We start from the raw sequence: 17,554 nt of genomic DNA on the forward strand, positions 1-17,554 counted from the left end.
GTGAACCACGCTAGAAGACTGAATCTGAGTGATCAGAAATGCCTTTCAGCAGTAGGAGCAACAACCACTGGAACCAGATTCAAGCCAAATGTGATAGGTCTTACACTGAAAAAGGATCATTATTTGTGATTTAAAACAATAAACAAACACAGAACACCTAAAGAGAAGGAGGCACCCTGCTATAATTTGGATCTGGAATGTTGCCCAAAGGTCATGTGTTGAAAGCTTAGACCCCAATGTAACAGCATTCAGAACGGACTCTACAGAAAGGTGAATTGAATCCTGGGCTCTAACCTCATCTGTGGATCAATCCACTGATGGGTTCACGATTGGACAGGACTATTGGGAGTTGGTAAAAACTGTGGGCGGTAGGGCCTAGTTGGAGGGTAGGCCATTGGAGTTGATTCCCTGGAAGGGTACATCATATTCCTCAGTCCTTTCTTCCCCTCACCTGATCTCCATGATCTCCATGAGTTGATCCCCTGATCTCCATGAGTTGAGCAGCTCTGTTTTGAAGCCAGGCTCTCTGCCATGGTAATCTGCCTCACTTCAGGCCACAGCAATGGAGCCTGAAATTGAACCAAAATAAATATTTACTCATTTAATTTTCTCAGGTATGTTGTCAAAGTGATGAAAAAGTCTTCTAACACACACACACACACACACACACACACACACACACACACACAGGAGGAATGGTCTAAAGGGAGAAAAGGACACTTGGTATTGTTGATGCCTTCTTCAACAGTAGACACAGCTGGGGTACAGCGTGGATTCGCACTTCAGCAGATGCTAAAAGGGGCTTAAATTTTTATATTAGTCTTTTATGAGGAGAGATTGACTAACACAGGCCTGATTTCTCTCTCAGATTTGGAGATGAATAAGAAGGACCAAGAAGATTTCCTTTTCTAGCACAGGACACAAATGCAGTCACTAGTTTCTGATACCAATCTGAGTAATTATGTCTACTTGCTCTATCTTGAAGGCAAGAGACATTATGAGGTGATTATTATAATCCTTAGAATCTATTTAACCATTAATTTTCCAAAAATTCTGCCTTTTTTTAAATCTTATTTCTGCCACCTTGAGGTTTTGTTCCCTGAACAGACATATAGAAAGAACAGCTCAAGGAAAAGAGTCTCCTGAATATGGGCTCTGGGAAGAGAGTAATGGGAGCAAACCCAAACCCCTTCTAAAGGGTAATGAGGAAAATGATCCTAAACAAAACAAAAAGCAAATATGAACAAAGTGGCAGCAGGCTCTATTTGTTGGCCACTTTCTCTGCACCAGCCATCAGGTGAGAACTACACACTATGTTCTCATTTACTGTTCAACTCATGCTTGGGAGAGAGGTTTTCTAAATGCATTCTGTCAGTTTAGCTCCAAAATTGCTTTGGTCCCAACTGGTATGTCTGTTACAGCCCATGTGCTTCATCTCTTTGCTTTGTCCCCAACTCTACAAAACTGCCTCCTCATTAACTTGTTGGAATTTAAACACCTTGGAAACCAGGGCCTTATCTTAACTCCTTCTGATCCTTAGAGGTATGGGAATTAAATTTAGGATTGTTACTCCATCGTAGAAAATTTCTCAACTTTTTATTTCACTCTGTACTCTTTAAACCTGGATTATATTTGGCATTGATAAACAACAATAGGTTAAGTGAACATCAACCTGTTGGCTCTAAAACAAATTTTCTTAAGTGAAATTTAAGTGGAATTTTTGAGCACTTAAATAAACTCAATCAGAATTAACAAGGACCAAATAATATTAAAATGAACTCGAAAATTTATAGATTAACAGCAAAAATTTATTTTTGGAAAGGGTAAAGATGGTTCTTTAGTGACATTTAATCCATATTATAATTTGAGTTCTGAGAATGATTAAGACTTTGTGATGGTTAATTTTACATGTTAACTCGTCCTGGCTACGATGCCCAGACACTTGGCCAACTTTTATTCTGGGTGCGTCTGTGCTGGTGTTATGGGGTGAGATTTACTTTTGAATCGGGGACTTTTAGTTAAATAGATTCCATTCTGTAATGGAGAGAGACCTCACCTCGTCAACCGAATGCAACTGAATGGGACAAAAAGCCCACCTCTCCCAGACAAGAGGGAACTGTCCAGTGAACTACCTTTGGATTTCATCTACAACATTGATTCTTCCTGGCTCCACAGCACACTGCCTTGGGACTCAAACTAGAACACTTTCCTGGATCTCTAGCTCCTCCCAGCCAACCCTGCCCAATCCTGTGAGCCAATAGCTGACAGGCAAGTGCAGGGAAGAAGCAGAGGCCCTGCAGGGGGTGAGTGTGTGCTACTGGATGCCAGTCCCTGGTCAAAGCGCAGGACAGGCTTCTGAGTTTACAGGCAGGAAGGGATGATTAGTGTTGGTGCAGCCCCAGGAACCCCGCGCTCTGAGGAATTCTGAGCGCTTGGGTCATAATTGACCCCGGCAACGCCAGAGGACGTTCGGGGCAGAGAAGTGGACGGTGATGGACGCGCTTTTCAGAGCTGGTCCCATGGATCACTGAAGTGGCCACGATGTGGTCCTGGTTTGGAGGCCTGGGCTCAGGCTTGGGCCACTTCTTGGGTCAGGTGGGGAGCAGCTTGGCTTTCCTCACCGGCCATAGCTCCAGCTTCGCCGGGGAAATGCTTCCGGGTGACTTAGGAGACCCAGAGGCAGCTTTACATCATTGTTGGAGAAAGGAAATGGAAACTACTGATTCCACACTAAGATGTGAGAATGAAAGACTGAAAGAGTATTGTACTGACCTGGAAGAAAAGCATGAAGCATCAGAGCGACAAATAAACCATCAGTCTGTAAGTTACCAAAACCAACTGCAACAGAAAGAGGTAGAGATCAGCCATCTTAAAGCAGGACAGATTGTACTGCAAGATCAAATGTTCCAACTACAGGCAGCCGCTCAATCAGTACACTCGGGAGCTTGTGGTGTGCCAACAACAACTGCACCGGCTCCGTTCGGTTCCCTGATCAGTAGTCATTTTTCAGCCTTTCGTGATGACGACATGGACTCTAGTGACATAATCTTATCACAACAAGAAACAAACAGATTATCAACTGAAGCTGCAAAACATGAATCTGAAGTTGGCCACTCGAGGCAGATTGCTGAGGCTCAGGGAACACACCATTCTGACTCAAGTGAAATCTGCAAAGTACAAAATACTGTCAAGACTCTTCAACCAAACCAAAGTCCAGACATATATGATCATCAGCATGAAATTTCAGTTTGGGAGCAGAGTTCTACTGTGGCAGAAAAGGGAAGAATCCTTCCTCAGAGCTCAGCAGTGGAAGAAGTGTTCAGGCTTCAACAAGCCCTGGCTGATGCGGAGAAGGAAATCGTGAGACTAAATGGTTTAAACCAGGATAACCGTCTGGCTGAAGACCATCTGAAACTTAAAATGCATGTTGAAGCTTTAGAAAAAGAGAAGGCATCATTGAGTCAAGAAAAAGAGGAACTTCAGATGTCACTGTCAAAATGGAGCTGTGACTACCAAGTCATGAAAAACAGAGCTTCAACAGACATGAATTTGAATGTACAATTACTAGACTTAAAACTTCACTTGAAGGCAAAGGAGGAAGAACTGAATCAGACTATCAATGAAAAGAAAATGCTGATAGCCGAGTTAGAAGAACTGGATCATCAGAATCAGGAAGCTACAAAGCACATGATTTTGATACAAGAGGAGCTATCCAAACAACGGAATGAAGGAGACCTTGTCATCAAGAAGTTGGAACAAGATCTAGATGATGAAAAAAAGAGAGTTCATCAACTTGAGGATGATCAAATGAACATATCCCAAGAGTTGCATGTGCAGAAGGAGAAGTTAACTGAGAACGCACAGAGCCTCAGTGATTTGCACTTAACTAAGCAGAAGCTTGAAGGTAAAGTAGAAGATTTAGCAGATCAGCTAAATCAGTCACAAAAAAATAGTTTAAACATCCAGCAGGAAAACCTGGGGCTTAAGGATCACATTAGACAACTTGAAGATGAGCTGTCTGGATTTAAGAGCAAGTATCGAACTTCTCTGAATGAAGACTCTAACAGTCATTGTAAGGATGACATGCTTAAAGAACGAGAAGCTGAAGTTAGCAACTTAAGGCAAAATCTTTCTGAAGAGGAACAGCTCAATGAAAATTTAAAGAAAGTTGCCGTTGAACTCAAAACGGAAAATGAAATGTTGATTTTAGCACGTGACGATGTAAGGCGTAAGTTGGAAGAATCTATTGCTGCTTACAATCAAATCTCTCAAGAAAAAGACACTATCACGGAGACTCTCAAAAGAGACAAAGAAGAGATTGAAGCCAAACTGCACCAGGCAGAAAAAAGACTGTTGGAAGAAGCAAATAATCACAGGCAGACTATTCAGGAACTCTCCAATGCACATAATTTGAATACCTGTGTCTTAAAGCTGAAACACGAATGTGCAGTTCAACTCATCCAAGAGAAGGACTTTGAAATAGCAGGACTCAAAAAGAATATTGAGCAAATGACTGCTGATGAAAAAGAAACTGATGAAATTTTGGCATCTTATGTAGAAGAAGAGGAGCGATTGATACAAGTCATAAATGAGAAAGAAGTTTTTATTGAAAAACTCGAAGAAAAAAGTTCACAACTACAAAAGGATTTAGATAAGTGTTCTCAGGCCTTAGGAGAAAATGAAACTTTAAGGCAATCCATCGAAAGAAAGGACAAAAGTCTTACCTACATGAGAGCAGAAAACAACTATCTGCGAGTAGAATTGGAAATACTTAGGGAACAGCACAATCAAGCTGTACCAGTGGCTGAGCCTACAGCTCTTGATGCTGTCACAGAACTAGAATTGGAGGTATCTCAACTGAATATAGTCAAAAATCATCTGGAAGATGAAATTCAAGACCACCTGAATATCATTGAAAACCAAAACCAGCGTAAAATGCAACTACTTCAGTCTTTACAGGAGCAGAAGGAGGAAATGGATGAATTTAAGTACAAATATGAGCAGATGAATGCTGCGCATAGCCAGTTAATTTCAGAAAAAGAGGAGGAAATTAAGAACTTGCAGAAAACTATTGAAGAACTAAAAGCCCAGTTGCCTGGAGAGAAAGGAGATGCTCAAACATTGAATTCTGATATTTTTCAAGAGACCAAAGTAAAAATCCTAAGAGAAAAAGAGGTTCAACACTTACGGGACCAAGAATTACGCCTAAACCGGGAGCTAGAAAGGCTACGCAGCCATCTCTTGGAATCAGAAGAGTCTTACACCCAGGAAATTTTGGCTGCAGAAGACAAAGAAAAACAGTCAATAGCTGAATGGAAGAACAAGGCCGAAAAGCTAGAAGGAGAAGTATCATCATTGCAGGAACGTTTGGATGAAGCAAATGCTCTGTTGGATTCTGCTTCCAGACTGAGAGAAGACTTAGATCTCAAGGAAGAACAGATGGAAGAACTGAAAAAACAAAACGAGCTCCGAAAAGAAATGTTGGACCATGCACAACAGAAATTGTCGACTTTGGTCAACAGCGCAGAAGGAAAAGTGGACAAAGTCCTCATGCGAAACCTTTTTATCGGTCATTTCCAGACACCAAAGGACAAACGTCGTGAAGTATTGCAGTTGATGGGGAGCATCCTGGACATTCCGAAGGACGAAATGGAGCAGTTGCTGAATAAAGATCATGGTGGTGTCAGTAAGTGGATGAGTTGTTTTGGTTCCACGTTCTGCAGCTGTGCCTCTTGGTAACCTAGCTGGAGTTGGACTTGGTGGACCTGGGCATCCTCTTGTTAAACCCATTGCAGATTTCATGCCCACCTTTACACCACTGCCAGTGTCCCCGGACAATAGTGCCAGAGTTGTACTCCAGGATCTTCTAAATATTTAGCATTTGAAAGAAGCCATAACCCTTTTTTACGTTTTACAGCATGGCCTTTTGAAAAAGTACTCATGTGTTTGTAGACAAAAAGAGAAAGCAAAAAAGCTGGTATATGTAAGTGTATAGCTACTAGGTATTTTATTTTATTTTTTTTAGTTGTTGTTGTGATTTTTTGCTATAGTACTTTTTAAAAAATTTGTTTTGTTTTTTGTAGCACTTTTTGTTTCTAGAATTTTGTTCCAATGTAGCAGATAATCATCACCCGTTATCAATTCTGATGTACTTTTGGGAGCAACTGTACAGAGCAGCCTTCTTGAACCACTAGTTCCAACCTCTTTTTTTTAAAACAATAATAATATTTCTTAAATTTAATGGCATTAAGATAAAAACGATACATGTAATTACAGGAAACAAGAAACATCCAACCCATAAGAAGGATGTCTCAGATTTAGAGTACATGAAAACCAAACATAATGTTGCAAAAAGTTGAGAATATTTAGTTCATCCAAGATAACATTGTACAACTACCACGAGAAAATTCCAATGGGGAGGACCTAAACATGAAGCTTAGTGGATAAATTCTAAGATGCTTTGAATCCAAATTCTAGGACCCCTATCCATTTTGCTTATTTCCATTTCTATACGAAAGTCACTTCACATTAATTCAGTTTTCCAGATGATAAACATGTCCAGAAGGAAGAGTATTTTTATGAGTCAACCCCGAAGTGGGATCACAGGATCCATTGCCAATGGAAAAGTTAATTAGTAAGAATGTATCATTAAATATCTGGACTGCTTATCTATATACTATTGGGGGCTCTACAATAATTCTCATAAACACATTTTATAAAACATTTGATCAAAACAAGTTGGGGAGAGAAATAAGCTAACAACAGTTTTTGGAAGATGAAAAGCTTTAAAATAGGAGTAGTTATAACCTTTTGATAAATTAAGGTAAAAGATGAATCAGAAGTTTCCAGCTTAAGTAGGTGAAATCAGAGAAGAGAAAAAGCAGATTGCATAGCACATACTTCTCTGACACCTGTAGTTTCTAAAACCATTCAGAACATTTTTGTTAAAATTAATTTAAACAAAATTTAATATATTTTTAAATATAAATTACATCATCATTTAATATAAATTAACCTAATTTAAATTAATTTTATTAGTAGTATTATTTAAATTTCTTTTATTAATACTATGGTTTGATTTAAATTTCTTTTATTAATTGATACTGTTTATTAACTTATATTAAATTATAGTATGATTTATATTTAAAAACTCATTAAATTTTATTTAAATTAATACAATTTAACAAAGTAAATTTAACATAATATAGATTGAGTTATTTAATATTGACTATATAATTTAATATAAACGTCAATAAAGTTAATTTTAATAAAAATGCTCTTAGTTGTTTTGGAAATTACAGGTGGCAGTGAAGTATTAGCTATAGTATCTTCTTTTTTCTCCTCTTTGATCTTACCTAACTTAAGCTAGAACCTTTTGGTTTATCTTTTGTTTTACTTTACAAAAATAAAAAAAGGAAGAAAAACACCTAGTACCTACACACACATCAGCTTTTCCTTTCTTATTTCTAAATTTCACCTTAACATTTACATTATTTTACCAAAATTAAGATGCCATCAGTTGTTACTCCTGAGAAGAATACCAAAGTATATATTTTGCTTCGACCTGCCAAATTACTTGGAATCTTATTCCAGTAGACTTCACATGGTTGGGAAAAGCAGAGTTCAGATTTGTCATGAGAGACTTTTATATATTCGGCTCACTCCATTGTGTCTAGGTGAGCCTTTGGGTTTCGATGCCTGGAAACACACTTCTTATATTTCAGAATTGAAGAGCTCTTGGAAACAGCGACCTCACCGCATTCTTGAGAAAAATATGTTATACGGGTACTCAGAAAATTACAAAGATTAATATAGATTCAAGATTTTTTTTAAGACAAGGGGTTTAATGGAGAAAACAGCAAGATAGCCTTAGAAATTTCATACTCCCTGCATTCTTAGGAAAAGCTTCTATATTGTAAAGAATAACACCAAACAGAAAAGTTCCTAAGAAAATATTGTGCTTTCAGTTTCCTTGTCTCATAAATTTTATTAAAGTTTCATTAAAGACCCTGTATTTGCTAGCCTTTTTATTAAATACTTTTTTGAGATATTCTATTAATGTCTATGACTGGATTTTATTTGGTCTCACATTAATGTCGCTCCCTGTGACAAAGGGTACATGGGAGGCAGGCAGGATCAGCCTGTCCTCTCCGAGGCACCAGCTGTCGGAACCAGGCTCTGACAGAGGTAGTGAAGGGCACTAGCGTCTCCTGGACTGAGCGAGAGGGTAAGTATCTGAGTAATATTAATTGTGTATAAATGCCACATTTTTTATGCATTCATCTACTAAGTTGTTTCCACAATTTAGCTAATGTGAATTTTGCTGCTATAAACATTGATGTGGCTGTGTCCCTGTAGTATGCAGTTTTTAAGTCCTTTGGGTATAGACCAAAAAGAGGGATAGCTAGGTCAAATGGTGGTTCTATTCCCAAATTTCCAAGGAATCTCCAAACCGCTCTCCATATTGGCTCCACCAATCTACAGTCCCACCGACAGTGTAGGCGTGTACATTTTTCCTGAAATCCTCACCAACACTTATCGTTGTTGTCTTCATCATAGCTGCCATTTTCAAAAATCGCTGACATTCTAACTGGAGTGAGGTGCAATTAAACCCCTATCTCTCACCATGCACAAAACTCCACTCAAATGAATCAAGGACCTAGGAATAAAACCAGAGAGCTTGCATGTAACAGAAGAAAAAGTAGGCCCTAATTCCAATCATATGGGATTAGTCCCAAAATTCCTTAATAAGACTCCTATAGCACAAGAAGTAAAATCAAGTATCAATAAATGAGATAGATTCAAACTAAAAAAGTTTCTTCTCCACAAAACAAACAATCTGGGAGGTGAATAGAGATCCTACATCTTGGGAGAAAATTTTTGCCCCATCACACATCAGATAGAGCACTAATCTCTAGGGCATAGAAAGAACTCACAAATCTGAACACACACACACACACACACACACACACACACACACACACACAAATAAATAAATAAAATAACCTGGGCATCCTCTTTTTAAACCCATCGCAGATTTCATGCCCACCTTCACACCACTGCCAGTGTCCCCGGACAACAGTGCCAGACTTGTACTCTAGGATCTTCTAAATATTTAGCACTTTAAAGAAGCCATAACCCTTTTTGATGTTTTACAGCATGGCCTTTTGCAAAAGAACTCTGTATTTGTAGACAAAGAGAGAAAGAAAAAAAGCTGAGATATATATATATATGTATATAGATACTAGGTTTTTTTTTTTTGCATCTTGTTGTAGGTTTTTTTTTTTTTTTTTTTTTTGCTATAGCTCTTTTTAAGAATTTTGTTTTGTTTGCTGTAGCACTTTTTGTTTATAAAATTTTGCTCCAGTGTAGCAGGTAATCATCACCAGTCTTCAATTCTGATGTACTTTTGTAAGCAACTGTACAGAGCAGCATTAGTGAACCATTAGCTCCAAACTCTTTTTTTTTTAAATGATTATATTTGTTAAATTTAATGGCATTAAGATAAAAATGATACATTTAAATAACAGGAAACATGAAAAATCCAAACCACCTGAGGGAGATCTCAGATTTAGAGAAGAAGAAAACCAAATATGATGTTGCAAAATGTTGAGAATATTTAGTTTATCCCAAATAACCTGGTACAAGTACTGAAAGAAAATTCCAGTGCAGAGGGCCTTATCATGAAGCTTAGTGGATAAATTCTAAGATACTTTTAATCCAAATACTATGACCCCTATCCATTTTACTTATTTCCATTTCTATAGAAAAGTCACCTCACATTAATTCAGTTTTCCAGATGTTAAATATGTCCAGAAGTAAGAGTATTTTTATGAGTCAACCCCAACGTGGAATCACATGATCCATTGCCAATGGAAAAGTTACTTAGTAAGAATATTTCATTAAATATCTGGACTGTTTATCTACATACTTTGGGGGCTCTACAATAATGCCTATCAACACATTTTTTAAAACATTTGATCAAAAAAATTGGGGGAGAGAAAGAAGCTAACATCGGTTTTTGAAAGATGAAAGGCTTTAAAAAAGGAGTAGTTTCAACCTTTTCATAAATTAAGGTAAAAGATAATCAAAAGTTTCTAGCTTAAGTAGGTGAAATCAGAGAAGAGAAAAAGCAGATTGCATAGCACATACTTCTCTAACACCTGTAGTTTCTAAAACCATTCAGAATATTTTTATTAAAATTAATTCAAATAAAATTTAATAAATTTTTAAATATAAATTATATTATCATTTAATATAAATTGATCTGATTTAAATTTATTTTATTAATTAATATTGTTTAAATTTATTTTATTAATACTATTGTTTGATTTAAATTTCTTTTCTTAATTGATTTTTTAAATTTTGACTAAATTTTAGATTGATTTATATTTAAAAGCTCATTAAATCTCATTTACATTAACACAATTTAACAAAGTCAATTTAAATAACATTTAATATAGATTAAATCATTTAATATTAACTATATAATATAATAAAAAAATTAATAAAATTAATTTTAATAAAAATCCTCTTAGTGGTTTTAGAAACTACAGGTGTCTGAGAAACATTAGCAAAAGCAATTCTAAGCAGGAAGTGTGAATCTGGCGGTATAGCGATACCAGATTTCAAACTGTACTACAGAGCAAGAGTAACCAAAACAGCATGGTACTGGTACCAAAACAGGCGGGTGAACCAATGGTACAGAATAGAGGACACAGAGACCAATCCACAAAATTACAACTTTCTTATATTTGATAAAGGGGCTAAAAGCATGCAATGGAGGAAGGATAGCGTCTTCAACAAACGGTGCTGGGAAAACTGGAAATCCATATACAACAAAATGAAACTGAATCCCTTTCTCTCGCCATGCACAAAAGTTAACACAAAATGGATCAAAGAGCTTGATATCAAATCAGAGACTCTGCATCTCATAGAAGAAAAAGTTGGCTCCGATCCACATATTGTGGTGCCGGGCTCCAAATTCCTTAATAGGACATCCATAGAACAAGAGTTAATAACAAGAATCAACAATTGGGACTGACTTAAACTAAAAAGTTTTTTCTCAGCAAGAGAAACAATAAGAGAGGTAAATAGGGAGCCTACATCCTGGGAACAAATTTTTACTCCTCACACTTCAGATAGAGCCCTAATATCCAGAGTATACAAAGAACTCAAAAAATTAAACCATAAGATAACAAATAACCCAATCAACAAATGGGCCAAGGACCTGAACAGACACTTCTCAGAGGAGGACATACAATCAATCAACAAGTACATGAATAAATGCTCACCATCTCTAGCAGTCAGAGAAATGCAAATCAAAACCACCCTAAGATATCACCTCACTCCAGTAAGATTGGCATCCATTATGAAGTCAAACAACAATAAGAACTGGCGAGGATGTGGGGAAAAGGGTACACTTGTACATTGCTGGTGGGACTGCAAATTGGTGCGGTCAATTTGGAAAGCAATATGGAGATTCCTGGGAAAGCTGGGAATGGAACCACCATTTGACCCAGCTATAGCCCTTCTCGGAATATTCCCTGAAGACCTTAAAAGAGCGTACTATAGGGATACTGCCACATCAGTGTGCACAGCAGCACAATTCACAATAGCTAGACTGTGGAACCCACCTAGATGCCCTTTAGTAGACGATGGATAAAAAAAAAAAAAATGTGGCATTTACACACAATGGAGTATTACGCAGCACTAAGAAATGACAAAATCATGGAATTTGCAGGGAAATGGATGGCATTAGAGCAGATTATGCTAAGTGAATCTAGCCAATCCCTAAAAAACAAATGCTAAATGTCTTCTTTGATATAAGGAGAGCAACTAAGAACAGAGCAGGGAGGAAGAGCATGAGGAAAAGATTAACATGAAAGAGAGACAAGTGGTGGGAGGGAAAGGGAGAGAGAAGGGAAATCGCATGGAAATGGAAGGAGACCCTCATTGTTACACAAAATTAAATATAAGAGGATGTGAGGGAAAAGGGGGGGAAAAAAAACAAGAGAGAGAATTGAATTACAGCAGACGGGGTAGAGAGAGAAGATGGGAGGGGAGGGAGAGGAGATAGTAGGCGATAGGAAAGGTACCAGAATACAACAGTCACTAATATGGCATTATGTAGAAACGTGGATGTGTAACCGATGTGATTCTGCAATCTGTATTTGGGGTAAAAATGGGAGTTTATAACCCACTTGAATCAAATGTATGAAAGATGATATGTCAAGAGCTTTGTAATGTTTTGAATAACCAATAAAAAAACATTTTCCCATTTCAAAAAAAGGACATTGGTGATTTATTGTGATCATTTTATACACAGCAGAACTACATTTAATTCTTTGTCCTACTTATAAAAGTCACTAGATGCGAAAGCATCTACTTTCACAGTTTGTATATAGCATTTATGGACTATCTTAAATTCGTTTTAAAAAATATTTATTATTTAGCCTTTAGTGGACACAGCATCTTTATTTTATTTATTTTTTTATGTAGTGCTGAGGATCAAACCCCATGCCTCACGCATGCTAGGTGAACGAGCTGCTACTTGAGCCATATCCCCAACACTCTCTTAAATTCTTATTTTCACCTTGCTTCTTTGTGATAATGAGAATTCAAATTTATGGGTAATATATCATTCACTGAACAACTTCTCAGTCCAAATCAATCCTTCTACTATTGTATTGTCACTGGAGTGTTATGTTAATCTTCCTACAAATGTGTGCGGAACATTTCATTGATTATGCCAATTCTTAAAAATACAAATGTGCCGAGCCCTAATATCCAGAGTATACAAAGAACTCAAAAATTAAACATTAAGAAAACAAATAACCCGATCAACAAATGGGCCAAGGACCTGAACAGACACTTCTCAGAGAAGGATATATAATTAATCAAAAAATACACGGAAAAAATGCTCACCATCTCTAGCAATCAGAGAAATGCAAATTAAAACCACTCTAAGATACCATATCAGTCCAGTAAGAATGGCAGCCACTAGGAAGTCAAACAACAACAAGTGCTGGCAAGGATGTGGGGGAAAAGGTACACTTGTACATTGCCGGTGGGACTGCAAATTGGTGCAGCCAATTTGGAAAGCATTATGGAGATTCCTTGGAAAGCTGGGAATGGAACCACCATCCGACCCAGCTATTCCCCTTCTCGGACTATTCCCAGAGACCTAAAAAGAGCACACTATAGGGATACAGCTACATCAATGTTCATAGCAGCACAATTCACAATAGCTAGAACGTGGAACCAACCTAGATGCCAGTCAATAGATGAATGGATAAAAAAATGTGGCATTTGTACACAATGGAATATTACTCAGCACTAAAAAATAACAAAATCATGGCATTTGCAGGGACATGGATGGCATGAGAGCAGATTATGCTAAGTGAAGTTAGCCAATCCCTAGAAAAGAAATGCTGAATGTCTTCTTTCATATAAGGAGGGGGGACTCAAAACAGAGCAGGCTGGAAGAGCATGAAAAGAAGATTACCATTTAGAAGGGACAAGAGGTGGGAGGGAATGGGAGAGAGAAGGGGAATTTCATGGAAATGGAAGGATACCCTCACTGTTATACAAAATTACATATAAGAGGATGTGAGGGGAAAGGGGAAAAAAGGAGAGAAATGAATTACAGTAGACGGGGTAGAGAGAGATTGTGGGAGGGGAGGGGAGGGGACAGAAGGGGGGATAGGGAGGGAATAGGAAAGGCAGCAGAATATAACAGACACTAGTATGGCAGTGTGTATAAACTCGGATGTATAACCAATGTGATCCCGCAAACTGTACACGTGGTAAAAATAAGAATTCATACCCCACTTGAATCAAATGTATGAAATATGATATGTCAAGATCATTGTAATGTTTTGAGCAACCAATAAAAATTTAAAAAAAGAAACAAGAAGAGACAAGGCCCATATTAAAGAGATTTAAAAATTCTACTGAAATCTATAAGAAAATGTTTGAATGAATTATGAGGTATTAAAAAAAAGTACAAACTTAATATCTTGCATAGAATTTATCACCCTATGTTTATAGACTCAAAAAGCCTTCATTATTTTAATCTTCAACTGTGTTTTAACAAAGCCCCATTATTAAGGGCTCTCTACTTCTGGCTTATTCTTTCTTACTTAGTCTTTTCCCCCATATGAGATCCTCACCACCACAGTCATCAATGGCTGACCTTGCATTATAATTCAAGGATCACTCTATGTAACATCTTCTCCATTGATTGACTGTATTCAATTGCACTTCATAGCAGGAAATGTATATAACACAGCTTCATGTTGTTCACAATATCTACCACAATACCTTGTACTTTGGGGGCACTGAATACATGTATAAGGATATACTTATGATTATTGGATGCTTTTTGTCACATGTGTTCGCGAATGAGCCAGGGTTTTCCCTCCATATCCCCCATAGTTTCCAGGAATATTCCAAACATATTTACAAGAAGAGAAATGCTTTTATTTGGATGGTCAGTTTTGAATACAGTAGGTAGGTATCTCTCTCAGATTGAAATATAAAATGACAAACAGCTGTGGTCAGAGTGAACCACGCTAGAAGACTGAATCTGAGTGATCAGAAATGCCTTTCAGCAGTAGGAGCAACAACCACTGGAACCAGATTCAAGCCAAATGTGATAGGTCTTACACTGAAAAAGGATCATTATTTGTGATTTAAAACAATAAACAAACACAGAACACCTAAAGAGAAGGAGGCACCCTGCTATAATTTGGATCTGGAATGTTGCCCAAAGGTCATGTGTTGAAAGCTTAGACCCCAATGTAACAGCATTCAGAACGGACTCTACAGAAAGGTGAATTGAATCCTGGGCTCTAACCTCATCTGTGGATCAATCCACTGATGGGTTCACGATTGGACAGGACTATTGGGAGTTGGTAAAAACTGTGGGCGGTAGGGCCTAGTTGGAGGGTAGGCCATTGGAGTTGATTCCCTGGAAGGGTACATCATATTCCTCAGTCCTTTCTTCCCCTCACCTGATCTCCATGATCTCCATGAGTTGATCCCCTGATCTCCATGAGTTGAGCAGCTCTGTTTTGAAGCCAGGCTCTCTGCCATGGTAATCTGCCTCACTTCAGGCCACAGCGATGGAGCCTGAAATTGAACCAAAATAAATATTTACTCATTTAATTTTCTCAGGTATGTTGTCAAAGTGATGAAAAAGTCATCTAACACACACACACACACACACACACACACACACACACACAGGAGGAATGGTCTAAAGGGAGAAAAGGACACTTGGTATTGTTGATGCCTTCGTCAACAGTAGACACAGCTGGGGTACAGCGTGGATTCGCACTTCAGCAGATGCTAAAAGGGGCTTAAATTTTTATATTAGTCTTTTATGAGGAGAGATTGACTAACACAGGCCTGATTTCTCTCTCAGATTTGGAGATGAATAAGAAGGACCAAGAAGATTTCCTTTTCTAGCACAGGACACAAATGCAGTCACTAGTTTCTGATACCAATCTGAGTAATTATGTCTACTTGCTCTATCTTGAAGGCAAGAGACATTATGAGGTGATTATTATAATCCTTAGAATCTATTTAACCATTAATTTTCCAAAAATTCTGCCTTTTTTTAAATCTTATTTCTGCCACCTTGAGGTTTTGTTCCCTGAACAGACATATAGAAAGAACAGCTCAAGGAAAAGAGTCTCCTGAATATGGGCTCTGGGAAGAGAGTAATGGGAGCAAACCCAAACCCCTTCTAAAGGGTAATGAGGAAAATGATCCTAAACAAAACAAAAAGCAAATATGAACAAAGTGGCAGCAGGCTCTATTTGTTGGCCACTTTCTCTGCACCAGCCATCAGGTGAGAACTACACACTATGTTCTCATTTACTGTTCAACTCATGCTTGGGAGAGAGGTTTTCTAAATGCATTCTGTCAGTTTAGCTCCAAAATTGCTTTGGTCCCAACTGGTATGTCTGTTACAGCCCATGTGCTTCATCTCTTTGCTTTGTCCCCAACTCTACAAAACTGCCTCCTCATTAACTTGTTGGAATTTAAACACCTTGGAAACCAGGGCCTTATCTTAACTCCTTCTGATCCTTAGAGGTATGGGAATTAAATTTAGGATTGTTACTCCATCGTAGAAAATTTCTCAACTTTTTATTTCACTCTGTACTCTTTAAACCTGGATTATATTTGGCATTGATAAACAACAATAGGTTAAGTGAACATCAACCTGTTGGCTCTAAAACAAATTTTCTTAAGTGAAATTTAAGTGGAATTTTTGAGCACTTAAATAAACTCAATCAGAATTAACAAGGACCAAATAATATTAAAATGAACTCGAAAATTTATAGATTAACAGCAAAAATTTATTTTTGGAAAGGGTAAAGATGGTTCTTTAGTGACATTTAATCCATATTATAATTTGAGTTCTGAGAATGATTAAGACTTTGTGATGGTTAATTTTACATGTTAACTCGTCCTGGCTACGATGCCCAGACACTTGGCCAACTTTTATTCTGGGTGCGTCTGTGCTGGTGTTATGGGGTGAGATTTACTTTTGAATCGGGGACTTTTAGTTAAATAGATTCCATTCTGTAATGGAGAGAGACCTCACCTCGTCAACCGAATGCAACTGAATGGGACAAAAAGCCCACCTCTCCCAGACAAGAGGGAACTGTCCAGTGAACTACCTTTGGATTTCATCTACAACATTGATTCTTCCTGGCTCCACAGCACACTGCCTTGGGACTCAAACTAGAACACTTTCCTGGATCTCTAGCTCCTCCCAGCCAACCCTGCCCAATCCTGTGAGCCAATAGCTGACAGGCAAGTGCAGGGAAGAAGCAGAGGCCCTGCAGGGGGTGAGTGTGTGCTACTGGATGCCAGTCCCTGGTCAAAGCGCAGGACAGGCTTCTGAGTTTACAGGCAGGAAGGGATGATTAGTGTTGGTGCAGCCCCAGGAACCCCGCGCTCTGAGGAATTCTGAGCGCTTGGGTCATAATTGACCCCGGCAACGCCAGAGGACGTTCGGGGCAGAGAAGTGGACGGTGATGGACGCGCTTTTCAGAGCTGGTCCCATGGATCACTGAAGTGGCCACGATGTGGTCCTGGTTTGGAGGCCTGGGCTCAGGCTTGGGCCACTTCTTGGGTCAGGTGGGGAGCAGCTTGGCTTTCCTCACCGGCCATAGCTCCAGCTTCGCCGGGGAAATGCTTCCGGGTGACTTAGGAGACCCAGAGGCAGCTTTACATCATTGTTGGAGAAAGGAAATGGAAACTACTGATTCCACACTAAGATGTGAGAATGAAAGACTGAAAGAGTATTGTACTGACCTGGAAGAAAAGCATGAAGCATCAGAGCGACAAATAAACCATCAGTCTGTAAGTTACCAAAACCAACTGCAACAGAAAGAGGTAGAGATCAGCCATCTTAAAGCAGGACAGATTGTACTGCAAGATCAAATGTTCCAACTACAGGCAGCCGCTCAATCAGTACACTCGGGAGCTTGTGGTGTGCCAACAACAACTGCACCGGCTCCGTTCGGTTCCCTGA

At 38.4% G+C, this 17,554-nt stretch overlaps 1 protein-coding gene across 1 annotated transcript; it reads left to right on the forward strand.

The window, feature by feature from the left end:
- Positions 1–1,930: 1,930 nt before the first annotated feature.
- Positions 1,931–17,554, forward strand: LOC308649498 (thyroid receptor-interacting protein 11-like; the record flags this gene model as incomplete). Its single annotated transcript, XM_081295032.1, has 4 exons — positions 1,931–1,986; positions 3,213–5,387; positions 5,523–5,735; positions 17,479–17,554. The coding sequence occupies 4 exons, from the start codon at positions 1,931–1,933 to the stop codon at positions 17,552–17,554; spliced, it is 2,520 nt and encodes an 839-aa protein (XP_081151158.1).

This window comes from Spermophilus citellus (assembly GCF_964194105.1).
Source record: "Spermophilus citellus genome assembly, chromosome: 5".
Classification (NCBI taxonomy): Eukaryota; Metazoa; Chordata; class Mammalia; order Rodentia; family Sciuridae; genus Spermophilus; species Spermophilus citellus.